Here is an 11,869-nt window from a genome sequence, read left to right on the forward strand (position 1 = left end):
ATGAAGAGGAGACATGCTGGACTTGAAATGTTAACTTCTTCTGTCTTCACAGATTCTGCCAGAACTGCTGAGTTTTTCCATCATTTTGTGTTACTGAAGCTTAATGCATCCATTTATAATGTAACAATTATGTGATATTTTTGTGACAAACTTCAACAAATTCTTCGAAAATTCTTTCTGCAGGTATAATTTCTACTGGAATCTATGTACGTATATTGAATCTGTAACACTGAAAAATGCATTTTTATGCAACAAATAGTAATATGAAGTTGATGTTACTCTCCTTTTACAAAATTAGAAAGTATTATAAATCATTTACAACATAAAAAAACCTTTTGCCCCCATAGGTTCATGCAAATATTTATGCTCTACACAAGCTTCTCTCCTCTATTTTTCATCTAACCTATTAATCTAAACTTATATTCCTATCTCCATGTGCTTAGTTAGTTTCCCCTAACTGCATCAACATTATTTGTCTGAACTACTCAATGTGGTAACAAGTTCCTCATTCTAACCATTCCAACTAAAGAAATTCCCAAAGTTTTCTTTAATATAGATTTAAAACACCCTTGCACCAATTAAATTATCTTATTCTGATTGTTTCAAACAGATTTCAGTAAATGATAATGGACTGCTAATGGGAATTGACTTAAGAAAATTGGTGAGAAGATTTATACACAGCCAGAGTAATACCAGGATACTTAATTTAATTTTCTTGTACTATCAGGTTCAGTATCTTTTTTTAATCCAGTTCCTATGTCATGGACAGTCACTCAGCAGTGAGGGATTAATAAAAGTAAAAACAAACTCAACAAAATTTGTTCAATTCCCTTTCACCTTTTGACTTTTGGAAGCTATGTTGTGCCATGTTTCTGTGGTGTAGTGATACTGCTGTCTGCCTCACAAATGAGAGGTCCCGATTCAAAACTTGGCATAAACATTGTTAAAGCTTAGGCATCCACATATGAAGCACCCCTTTGTTGCCTCCCCACCAACTCCCTCAACCATATCCACAACCTCAGACAAAGAAATATGGAGTGTTCATGATAAAGGGACAGCATGTTTAAGTCCAAAGAGAGTACCCACCATCCATGGTTAACTAAAGGAGTTTGAGAAAGTTTCAAACTTAAGGAAAAAAGCACATAATTGTCCAAAAATGTAACAAACTGCACAGGTCAGATGATTGGCCAGAATATAAAGAATGACAGAGAATAACTAAAAGGTTAATCGAAAGGAAAAAAAAATCAGAGTACGAGAGAAAGCTAGCTAGGAATGTAAAAACTGATAGCAAGAGTTTCTATTCATATTTAAAAAGGAAAAGAGGAAGTAAAATGAATGTTTGTCGAGAGAGTAACAACGTGGAGTTAATAGTGAATAAAAAAGAATTGGCAGATGAAATTTTGTTTCTATCTTCAATGTAGACGATACGAACAACATTCCAGTCATAGCTGGGAATCACAGCTTGGAAAGGAGAGAGTAACTTAGTGAAACTACAATCACAAGAGAGATGCTACACAGCAAACCAATAAAGTTTCTGGGTCAGGTGGACTTTATCCTAGTGTCTGAAAGACTGTTTCTATAAAATATTAGATGCAATGGTGTTAATGTTTAAAATTCCATTGATTCAGGAAAATTTCCATTAGGCCAGAGAGCAGCAAATATAATCCCTTTATTCAAAGAGGGACGAGGCAGAAAACAGGAATCCATCAACTAACTGACTTCATGTCTTCCGTGGCAAAGGTGTTAGAACTGATCATTAAAGAGATTATATTTGTGCACTTAGAAAAACTCAAAATAATAAGGGAGTGTTAGCATGGTTTTGTCAAAGAGAAATCATACTTAACCAATCTTTCAGGGTTCTTTGAAGGACTAACATGTTCTGGACAGTGGGGAACTTGTGATGTACTTAGATTTTCAAAGGGCATTTAATACATCGATTTGTACCACATCAAAGGTTATTACAGAAAATAAAAGCTCATAGTGTAGGTGATAACATACTAGCATGGATAGAAGATTGTCTAGCTGGCAGAAGACAGCAAGTATACATAAATGGGTTTTCATCCATTTGACAGGATGTGACAAATGGAGTTCCTCAGGAGCTGGGGCTTCAAATTTTTACAATGTACATTAGTGACTTAGATGAGCGTTATGAAGGCATGATCACAAATGACACCAAGGTAGGCAAGAAAGTACAATATGAAGAAGTCACAATGAGGTTGCAAATGGATATAGGTTGACTAAGTAGACAAAAAAATCTAAGAGGTGGAGTGAAATGTGGAAAATTGTCAAATTGTTTACTTTGACAAGAATAATGAAGAAAATAGAATATTTCTTAAATGGAGAAGGATTGCAGAATTTGAGGTGCAGAGGGCATTAAGTGTTCTGGTGCATTAGTCACAAAAGGTTGGAATGCAGGTACAGCACGTAATCAAAAAGGCTACCTTTCATTATGAAGAATTGAACATACAAGATGTTGTTTCAGTTATATAGGGCTATCAGTGAGACGCTGACTCAAGTACTGTGTGCAGTTTTAGTCTCATTATTTATGGAAGGATGTAAATAGAGACAGTTCAGAAAATATCTACGAGATTGGTACGTGGATTATAGCTGAATGAGTTGTTTTATGAGAATAGTTTAGACAGACCAGACTTGTTTCCACTGGAGTTTAGAAGAATGAGTGGCGATTTAACTAAAATGGATAAGATCCTGAATAACCTTGACAAGGGGGATGTGAAAAAGACTTTTTTTCTTGTGGATCAGTCCAAAACTAGCTAGCACTATTTAAAAACGAGGAGTTGCTCTTTCAGAATGGAGATGAGAGAAAAACATTTATCTTAGAAACAGTTGTGACTTTCGAACTCTCCACCTCAATGGCATAAACTAGGGTCATTGAACATTTTGAAGACAGAGATGGACAGATTTTAACAAAGGCAAAATACTGCGAGTGCTGGAAATCTGAAACAAACAGATAATTCTGGAGAAACTCACACGGTCTGGTTGCATCTGCAGAGATAGAAAAAACAGAGTTAATGCTTCAAGTCTGGTAATGACTCCTCTAAAGGTGCTGTCAGACCTGCTGAGTTTGTCCAGCATTATCTATGTTTGTGTGGATGGATTTTTGTAAGGCAGCGAAATCTAGGGTTATCAGGATTAGATAAGAATGTGAAATTCAAAACACAAGCAGATCAACCATGATCTTATTGAATGGTACAGCAGGCTCAAGGGGCTCAATTGTTCACTTTTTCTTCTGTTTCACATTGAGATTTCTAAGAGTCATCGATAAGATGCCTGGAAAAAGATATGTTGAGTTCAGGCAAGACATGCGGAAGAATAGAATAAATATGAAATAATTGCTTACATTTAAGCTATTCATACCATCACGTTTTCAGGTGATCAAGCTTTTCTGAATAGCATTTACAGAGTACCACTGCCACCTGTAATAGTGAATCATGTCATTATGCACCATCAGCTTCACTACTGTTACTCCATTTTTCACTTCTGCTAACATATTACAGTGAAATTAGACTAATGAATAGAGTAATTGATATGTATGACTTCAGCTGTCATTACTCCTAAGCATACCACAGCTGGAAAGCTTTACTACTTAACATATTCAGGGTCTTTCACATTAGAAACTAATTTATAGTCTGCTCAACGTGGTGTCAGTATCAAACTTGTAATAAGCATATCAGTTTTGCTAGTGATTTATAGTAAAGGTCAGAAGCAGAATATTTAATAAAACAAATAAACAGTTGAAGGTTCGCACCAGGATGAGTTAACGTTTGGCCTAAAATTGGTCAACAAAAGATTTTTGAGGTTGTCCTTCATTTAATGTTATTAGGAATTGCTGGATCCAAATTTAAGATAAAAACTGCCATCTTCATGTGAAATGGATTAGAAAGACTCATGAAGTCTTAGCTCTGTATATATCGGAATTAGTGAAAAGATGACTAAATAGTTATTGAGGAGCTTTTTCCTCCATATACCTTTTTCAAAAGCAATAAGTCCCAAATCAAAAGATCATCAGAAGTATGAAAAGTAAACTATGTGGCCCCTCGAGCCTGTTGCACCACTCAATAAGATCATTGCTGATCTAATTGCAGCTTTAATTCCTCTTTCCTGCCTGCTCCCTCAATTCAAAAAAAAAGTTAGCTACTTGACAGAATTCTTACGAATAGCTGTATCATTTAATGAAATTGGAAGCAGCTTCAGATAGCAATGCAGTAGTTAAAACAGTTTTTCTATTACCGGTGTGGCTATTTCTGTGTAAAGGTATCCACATGACAGCCTCAAGTACACTGCTAGCAGCCGCATACCAATTTTAGCCTCACTTTCCCAGAACTATTGGTTAACACATGGAAGAATCTGATGGCATCAAGCCATTGGATTGATTGGTGAGAGGAATTTCTGATTTGATAATAGAGTCTGATTACATGAGAATGATGAGGTGCCATAGCAATGCAGTCATCTGAGTAAATACCCTCAGTTTCTGATATTATGTTTGCAAGACTAATAACCTACGCTTTATACAAAACATTTGTGGTTTTGATAAAATTTACTCAATGGAATATACAGTATAATGAACTTGACTGAAAAAATGTTTCACATTATTCCATCAGATCAGTGATTGATGCTAAGTAGACACCACACAAAATCCACATCTAAGTATTTGACAGTGTGACCTCAATGGTAGCAAAGTGATTAAAACTACTGCACTATGTTTAAAGACAAATAGTATTATTTTAGATTTTCACAGCTATACTGTCCCTTTTAGTTGGGCAATGAATATTAAGTAATATTTCCTTTAAGGACAAATCACTGGCTCTCAGTGACAATCTTACCCATGAACTGTTTAGTGTTAGAAGTTAGAACATTAACGCGCCATCATGAGAAATCAAACAGTAATAATTTGAATATAAATTATAAATAAAAGTTGTGAGACCTTTTCTCAATCCTTTCTGTAAAGAGATCTTTAAAAACGTTTACTTTGAGTACCCCCAGTTAAAGCACAAGATAAAAGAAATAGTTTCCGCTTATCACAGCAACAAAGCTTGGTCCTTCCAAGAACAAAGAGAAACAATTTTGTCCTAACTACATTAAAGCAAATCTTTCAATCTGTATATATTTGTTGATCCTTTGCTCTTTCCCATTAAGTATTATGTTAGGTATACCTGAGAGCACTTTCCCAATTTAAATGGCTTCATTACGCACTAATGCAGAACTGGACCCATACAGCGCCTCAATATCAAGCTCCTATATGCTTATAATTTTGTTAAAATTTATGTTTACAGTATATATATGTGTGTGTCTCTCTCTCTTTTCCTCCCCACCTCCCCTCAACAGTTAAACAGCTAGAGTTATATTATTGGAGACTGCTAACTGATAAGTTATCTGGCAACTCTATTTCTAGTCAGCCCTCCATAACAAGGATTGCATCATGGGAAAAAAGATAAGTAATTGCCTAATCACAAAAAACGATCACACCAAATAATGAGTGACAGCAAATGAATTATATATATGCAGAGATGGTTCCCAAGCCAGAGGCTTTTGCTTTTAATTTCCAATTGAAATTTTGTGGGAACAATCTAATTGTTGTGGTAAAACACCATCCAAGGCCACCAGCAAAGGCCTCTGCAAAACACTGTGCTACTTGATGGCAAGTTAAACAATCAAATGCAAAACTTTATTTTAAAATTATATTTTACCAACCTGTTCAGACATGCTATCGACACACCTGTGGAGCAGGGTGGACTTCTGGTCCAGAGACAGAAACACTACCACTGTGCCATTACAGCCCCCTACTTGATGGTGTAAGTTCAAAAGGTTGACACACCAAAAGCAACATTTTCATAAACTAATGTTCTTGGTTGCACCCTGCTCTCGAATCTCAAATAAGTGTTCAAGTAGTACAATTTGCACATCAGACTACTAATTGATTGCAGTTTACAAAAATTACTGCTCATCATCCCAGATTTCTATTTACAAATCATACCTCTGCAATTGTTGTACTACAAACCTACAGGCTTCAAAATTAAATAAAATGTTTGGCTTATTGTACTAACCATACAAAAATCCAAACAATATCAAAACACAAGAAGCTTGGTAGTATCCTCCAGGCTCTGACTAGGTTTAGAAACGCAATAGAATGCAATTATAGTAAATGTGTAACAGGAGTTTGGGTCTGGGGGGGGGGAAAAAAGTGTTGTTTAATGTAGATCCATAGTCTGGCTACACCATTCGCAAAATTGTTAAAATATGCTTATAATCAGGAACTTCATGTTGCTTTGTATGACATTATATGTATTCGTAGTACAGATAGAGCTGTTTGTTTAAATTACATATCAATTATTATTATAGTGAATTTAGGATTAAGTATCCATTCTCCAGTTTTATCAGCAGTAGCCAGTGATTCACTGCTCTCACTATGATTCAACACTTTTAAAAGTTCAGACCTACTGATTTCAAATATCACTTTAAAACTGCAAGTAAAAAGATTTGAATTTATTGGGAGTTCGTATGTAGGTTTAAAAGTTAGAATATGACTAAATGTTAAAGTCAGTTCCCTCTTATTCAGCAGTCAATATTTAGATTCAGGCACTATGTGGTCATATAGCAGTTTAAAGAGCCAAATATTATTATAGTTCAAAGTCAACTTTACTGTTTCACCATGATTTCTCACTGACGTTCTATATTTCGTGATGAACTATCAGAGAAAGAAATAACCCAAATTTAGAGATTCACGTAAAATGTCTGATTGGCTATAGGCAAAATAATCAGAGCTCATGGTAGCTTGGCAAGGTTATATATGGTAACCTGGTAATGGTAGCATATTGTCTTTAAATCTCAACTACATCTTGTCATCTTAGGACAATCACACAAGTATCCAGATAAAGTGTCGTTAGCAATTGTAATGATGCTACTTTATGAAATAATGCCATCTCCCTAAAGGGTTAAACTTGGATTTGTGAATATATCTGGAATTTTAACCATAAAATTTATTCCTACCGATTCCTCTTTGACTCTTTATAAAATATAGAATATGGAGTTTATAAACACCATGCCTGAATATACAATGAAACGAGGTCACATCTGTTTTGGGTGTACTGCACGATTCAATTCTGCATAGGTATGACTACAAATGCAGATATCGGGTCTGTGTTTATAAAGGGAGTGCATAGCAGTCTACAAAGGATGCCCACAAATTCGAAAAGGGCAAATTAAACTATCGAATGTAAAACTTCACTATGTGAAACATTCTAGTGGTTTCTGTTGCCCCTTTAAGAGGGCATGTGCTTATACTAGTTCTCATTATATCGATGACTTGTGAGTGAAGCATCGGTCAAATGTGAAAAAAGCATCTATATAAATTTAATTGATCACCAGTACATGTGCAATGCATTTTCGCGTGAGCCAGTGGTTAAATAAAGTTTAAACTCAGCTAGTTTTATCATTTTCGAAAAATTCTTTGATTTACTTTGTAGCAACATTTAGAGAACAGTGGCAACACCTACTGCCTGCCCCTGACAATATGTAAACACAACACGGCATGGAGTACTACTTGCAATATAGTTGCTTCTAAAATGCACTCACCGAGAAGTAAGCAAAACAGATCCAAGCAGATTAACATGACTTTCTTGTGATCCTTATTATTCAGAGTTGAATTCCCACCATTTCGGTTGTCGGCAGGCATAGCTTTGTCGTATTTGTAGCTCTGCATGTGTGGGACCGTTGTAAAATCCGCAGTTGAAATGTTTAAATAACTTTTTGAAAGAGTCTCTCGCCTACGGTATTCCTATCCCGGACGTTCCCTACACTCCGTACTTTTGTTTCAACAACTTCAGCCCAAAACTTCGTCCAGAAAGGAAAAGTTGGCTGTGGAATGTGTAAACTAAGGAATTTGTGAAAGTAACAAATTTATGATCCTCTTTTGTATCTGATAAATGAATGAATGAAGAGGTTTCGCTTTAAAAAACAATCCCTTTGCGGACACAATACAACGCTGCACTAATGTGATGAATGTGGTTCCTTTCTTTCGTGTGTTTGCAAAAGCTTTGGACTCCTGTTTTATTCCTGAACTGCTCTTCAACGTAACCCACTTGGATAAGTTGCCACTCAGTCTCAGCCCCCTTCCTGATGATGATTACAATTTCCTACAGATTTCTAAACACATCGCTTCCCCTCAATCAGGCTTAGAGCGCCCCCAGTGCTGCCAGAAAATATTTAAGTGGTAAGAGCCGATTTCCAATTGTTTATGAAAACTATTAAATTATAATATTTATGTAGGATGTATTTATCATTACAAGAGCGTACTGTCCGTACATCCAAACTTCACTGAGATGTAAAAGTCTCCAATGAGTACATTTCTTTCTGATAAGGACAATACCTGGGCTTTGAAACTCCAAAGTATTGGTGCGCTTTATACAAGACATTAGAACTTTTCAGAAACAGGATTGCCCATGAGTTATTAGAAGCACAAGTCAGGAGTGTGACTGAATACTCCTCACTTGCCTGGATGACTGCTACTCCAACAATACTCAAGAAGTTCAATACCATTCAGGACAAGTCTTGTTGATTGACACCCTATTTTCCACCTTCACCATTCACCCCCCTTCACCACATATGTAGATTGGTAGCAATGTCTCTCACCTTCATCCACCTATTGCCTTCCCCCAAGACCCACCCTCACCCTCCTCTTTATCTCTCAGCCCCCTTTCCCCCCTCCACGTTCCTAATGAAGGGCTTATGCCTGAAAGTTGATTCTCCTGCTCCTCAGATGCTGCCTGACCTGCTGTGCTGTTTGTTTAAATTACATTTCAGTTATTATTATAGTGAATTTAGGATTAAGTATCCATTCTCCAGTTTTATCAGCAGTAGCCAGTGATTCACCACTCTCACTATGATTCAACACATTTAAAAGTTCAGACCTACTGATTTCAAATATCACTTAAAAACTGCAAGTAAAAAGATTTGAATTTACTGGGAGTGCTCCAAGGCCACACTTTTTGACTCTGACTCTCGAGCATCTGCAGTCTTGACTTCTTCCAGCAATGTTTACCATCTACAACATGCAGTGCAGCAAATCAGCAAAACTCTTACCGTACATTCCAAACCCATCACCTCCTAAGACAAAGACAATAGATGCTTGGGAACACTACAATCTGCAAGTTCCTCTCAAAGCCATATATCTTTCTAAGTTGGAAGTGCAGTAGCATTCCAACAATGTCACTTGGTCAAAACTCCCTCACAGCACAGTGGGTGACCCAACAGTTGAAGAAGGTAGCTCAGTACCACCTTCTCCAGGGTAACTACGGATGCACAATAAGTATTGACCTAGCCAATGACACCCTTATGCCAATAAGAAATGGAAAAGCATGAATTTCCTGCGACATTTTGACATAACAATGGAGTAACACCAATTTATTCTGCCTTCTAGAATCATGGATAGACATGAAATTCCATTTTAGGATGTTCTCCTCCCTCATAGATATGTTCCTGCATTTGCACCAGTGATGGATTAGCATGAATTTTGAAGGGGGGTTTTAGGCAACGAGGTTTTTAGTCACTGAGAATTTGTTTTTTGATGACTTTTTTTTATTCTTCTTGCATTTTATGCAAAATGCAATTTTATTTGGCATTGCCACTGGCTGCACAAGACCTACCTCTTAGTATCCAACAGTTACTCACGAGGAAAAAAAACATTACCGCACTTTGTACAGAAGAAAAGCAAATCCAAATCAGAAAGTGTATGTGCTGCCACCATAAGTTGTGGGTTCTTTAAGAGCTGAAGTACTCTAAAGGTGTGAAGGTAACTATTTTCTGGACTAACAAGAGTCTTGTTGAGTAAACCGGCTGTAATTTATTGCATCTTTGTGACTATTTACTGTGAATTTGCATTAATACAAGGAATATTGAGAGGACCGAAGTCATATGCCATGCAACTTCCAACTTTAATCTCTCACCAGATCCTCATGACATCATCACAATGAGCAGTAATTATCACACAATCCTAACCTGCAGACCTCCATACAACAGAAAGGATACAGAAAATTGGAGTGCAAACAATATGAAAGAGAAATGTCTCAAAAGCTTTTGAAAGCAAAGAAAGTAATTAGATGGAGGAAATCAGGGTAAGTATTCCAATAGGAAGGTCTGTTGTAACAGAAATAACAGCTTCAAGTGGTGGAGTGGTTGAAGAGGGGTTGAGCTAAGCCAGCAGAGTAGACTTGATGACAGTTTGTTGGAATGTGCAGCCTTTCCCAGAAATACCCAAAATGCTAACAATTTACATTAATAAAGGATTATCTAGGGTAATTCTTAAAAGTGAAATTGCATTTTAATTCAAAAGGTGCTGTGTTCCTTAAATTTCACATTATTTTCTTCTGACTTTTCAAAGGTCCCACTTCAGGTGAAATGGAAACTCAATTTGCAGTAAAGATTGAATTTACGGCTTGTTCAAATGTATTTCCAGAACATACATAATGGGCAAAGTACCAGTTGTCTGAATGCTAATGACACTTTTATCCCAATATTGCATCCTTTTCAAAATGCTATAAGTAAACGAGTGGCACAATGGCTTAGTGGTTAGCACTGCTACCTCACAGTGCAGGGACCTGGGTTCAATTTCAGCCTCAGGCAACTGTCTGTGCAAAGTTTGCACACTCTCCCTGTGTCTTCATGGGTTTCCTCTGGGTTCTCCAGTTTCCTCCTACAACCACAAACATGTGCAAGTCAGCGGAATTAGCCATGCTTAAATTGCCTATAGTGTTCGGCGCATTAGTTGGGGTAAATATAGGGTCAGGGAATGGGCCTGGGTGGGTTATTCTTTGGAGGATCAGTGTGGAATTGTTGGGCTGAATGGCCTGTTTCCATGCTGTAGGGAATCTAATCTAAATTTAATGGAACTTTAGACGCTGCGCTTCCAAAAACAGTTTTTTGTTAATAGCAGTATTCTATCTTATTTACATATAACCTTTTGACTCTAAGCATCACCAACCCTTGTCAGTTCCTTAACAGCAGGAGAATCAACGTTTCAGGCATGAGCCCTTCTTCAGGAATCTGAAGAAGGGCTCATGCCTGAAACGTCGATTCTTCGGCTCCTTGGATGCTGCCTGACCTGCTGCGCTTTTCCAGCAACACATTTTCAGCTCTGATCTCCAACATCTGCAGTCCTCACTTTCTCCCAGTTCCTTAACAGTCAAAATCCTATTTTTGCCTCATCAACTCAAGGACAATTTCTCACCGCCTCTGCCAAAGGGAGTCATATAGAATGTCATGGTTCATGACCTCACATGTAGCAATCTCCAAATCGTCATCATTCCTGTGCTTGCCTCAGCCTATTGAATCATGATTTTTATTTCCACTTTCAATTCCTTATTTGCATGCTCTCCACTCTACCTCAGTGACTGCAGGGTCTCTCCAGATTGCACTGACCCACTGCCTGCAACTCAGTCTTGCGAGGTCAGCTTTAAACCCCACCCCTTTTTTTGTTCTTATTGACTCATCAGGTCTGATTACATGGTCCTTTACAGTAGATAGGTGTATGTCTATGGTGTATGTCTATGGTACTATCTGAAAAGCAAGGGGACCTTCTCTGGGGCAGTGGGCAATACTTATCCTTCAGTCAACATCTTGCCTTATGTCTACTGTGTTTGTTTTCAGTGGAACTATGGCTGTACTTCAAATGTACTTCCTGAGCTGTAAAACACTTAGGAGTAGCCTGATGAAGAGCCTCAGGTCTATGAAAGGCATATATAAATGTTCATTCTTTCTTTCTCTATTGCTTCGTGACCATCTTTATCCTCTAATCTTTCCTATGCATAAAAAGCACAATATGCATAACACCTAAGTTTCTTTTTTAAATTTTGACTGA

General features: G+C 37.2%; 1 protein-coding gene across 2 annotated transcripts in view; it reads right to left on the minus strand.

The window, feature by feature from the left end:
- Positions 1 to 8,075, minus strand: part of plpp3 (phospholipid phosphatase 3) — a 146,085-nt gene extending 138,010 nt beyond the window's left edge. The window contains exon 1 of one of the 2 annotated variants that reach the window (XM_043699110.2): positions 7,591 to 8,075. In XM_043699110.2, the coding sequence (XP_043555045.1) occupies positions 7,591 to 7,717 (127 nt within the window). In that variant the 5' untranslated portion in view covers positions 7,718 to 8,075. The remainder of the gene's footprint in view (positions 1 to 7,590) is intronic. The other variant, XM_043699109.2, reaches the window with a different exon arrangement.
- Between the last annotated feature and the right edge of the window lie 3,794 nt (positions 8,076 to 11,869).

Source organism: Chiloscyllium plagiosum, unplaced genomic scaffold (assembly GCF_037043375.1).
Source record: "Chiloscyllium plagiosum isolate Xiang-an unplaced genomic scaffold, Cpla_swu_hap1 HiC_scaffold_9, whole genome shotgun sequence".
NCBI lineage: Eukaryota > Metazoa > Chordata > Chondrichthyes > Orectolobiformes > Hemiscylliidae > Chiloscyllium > Chiloscyllium plagiosum.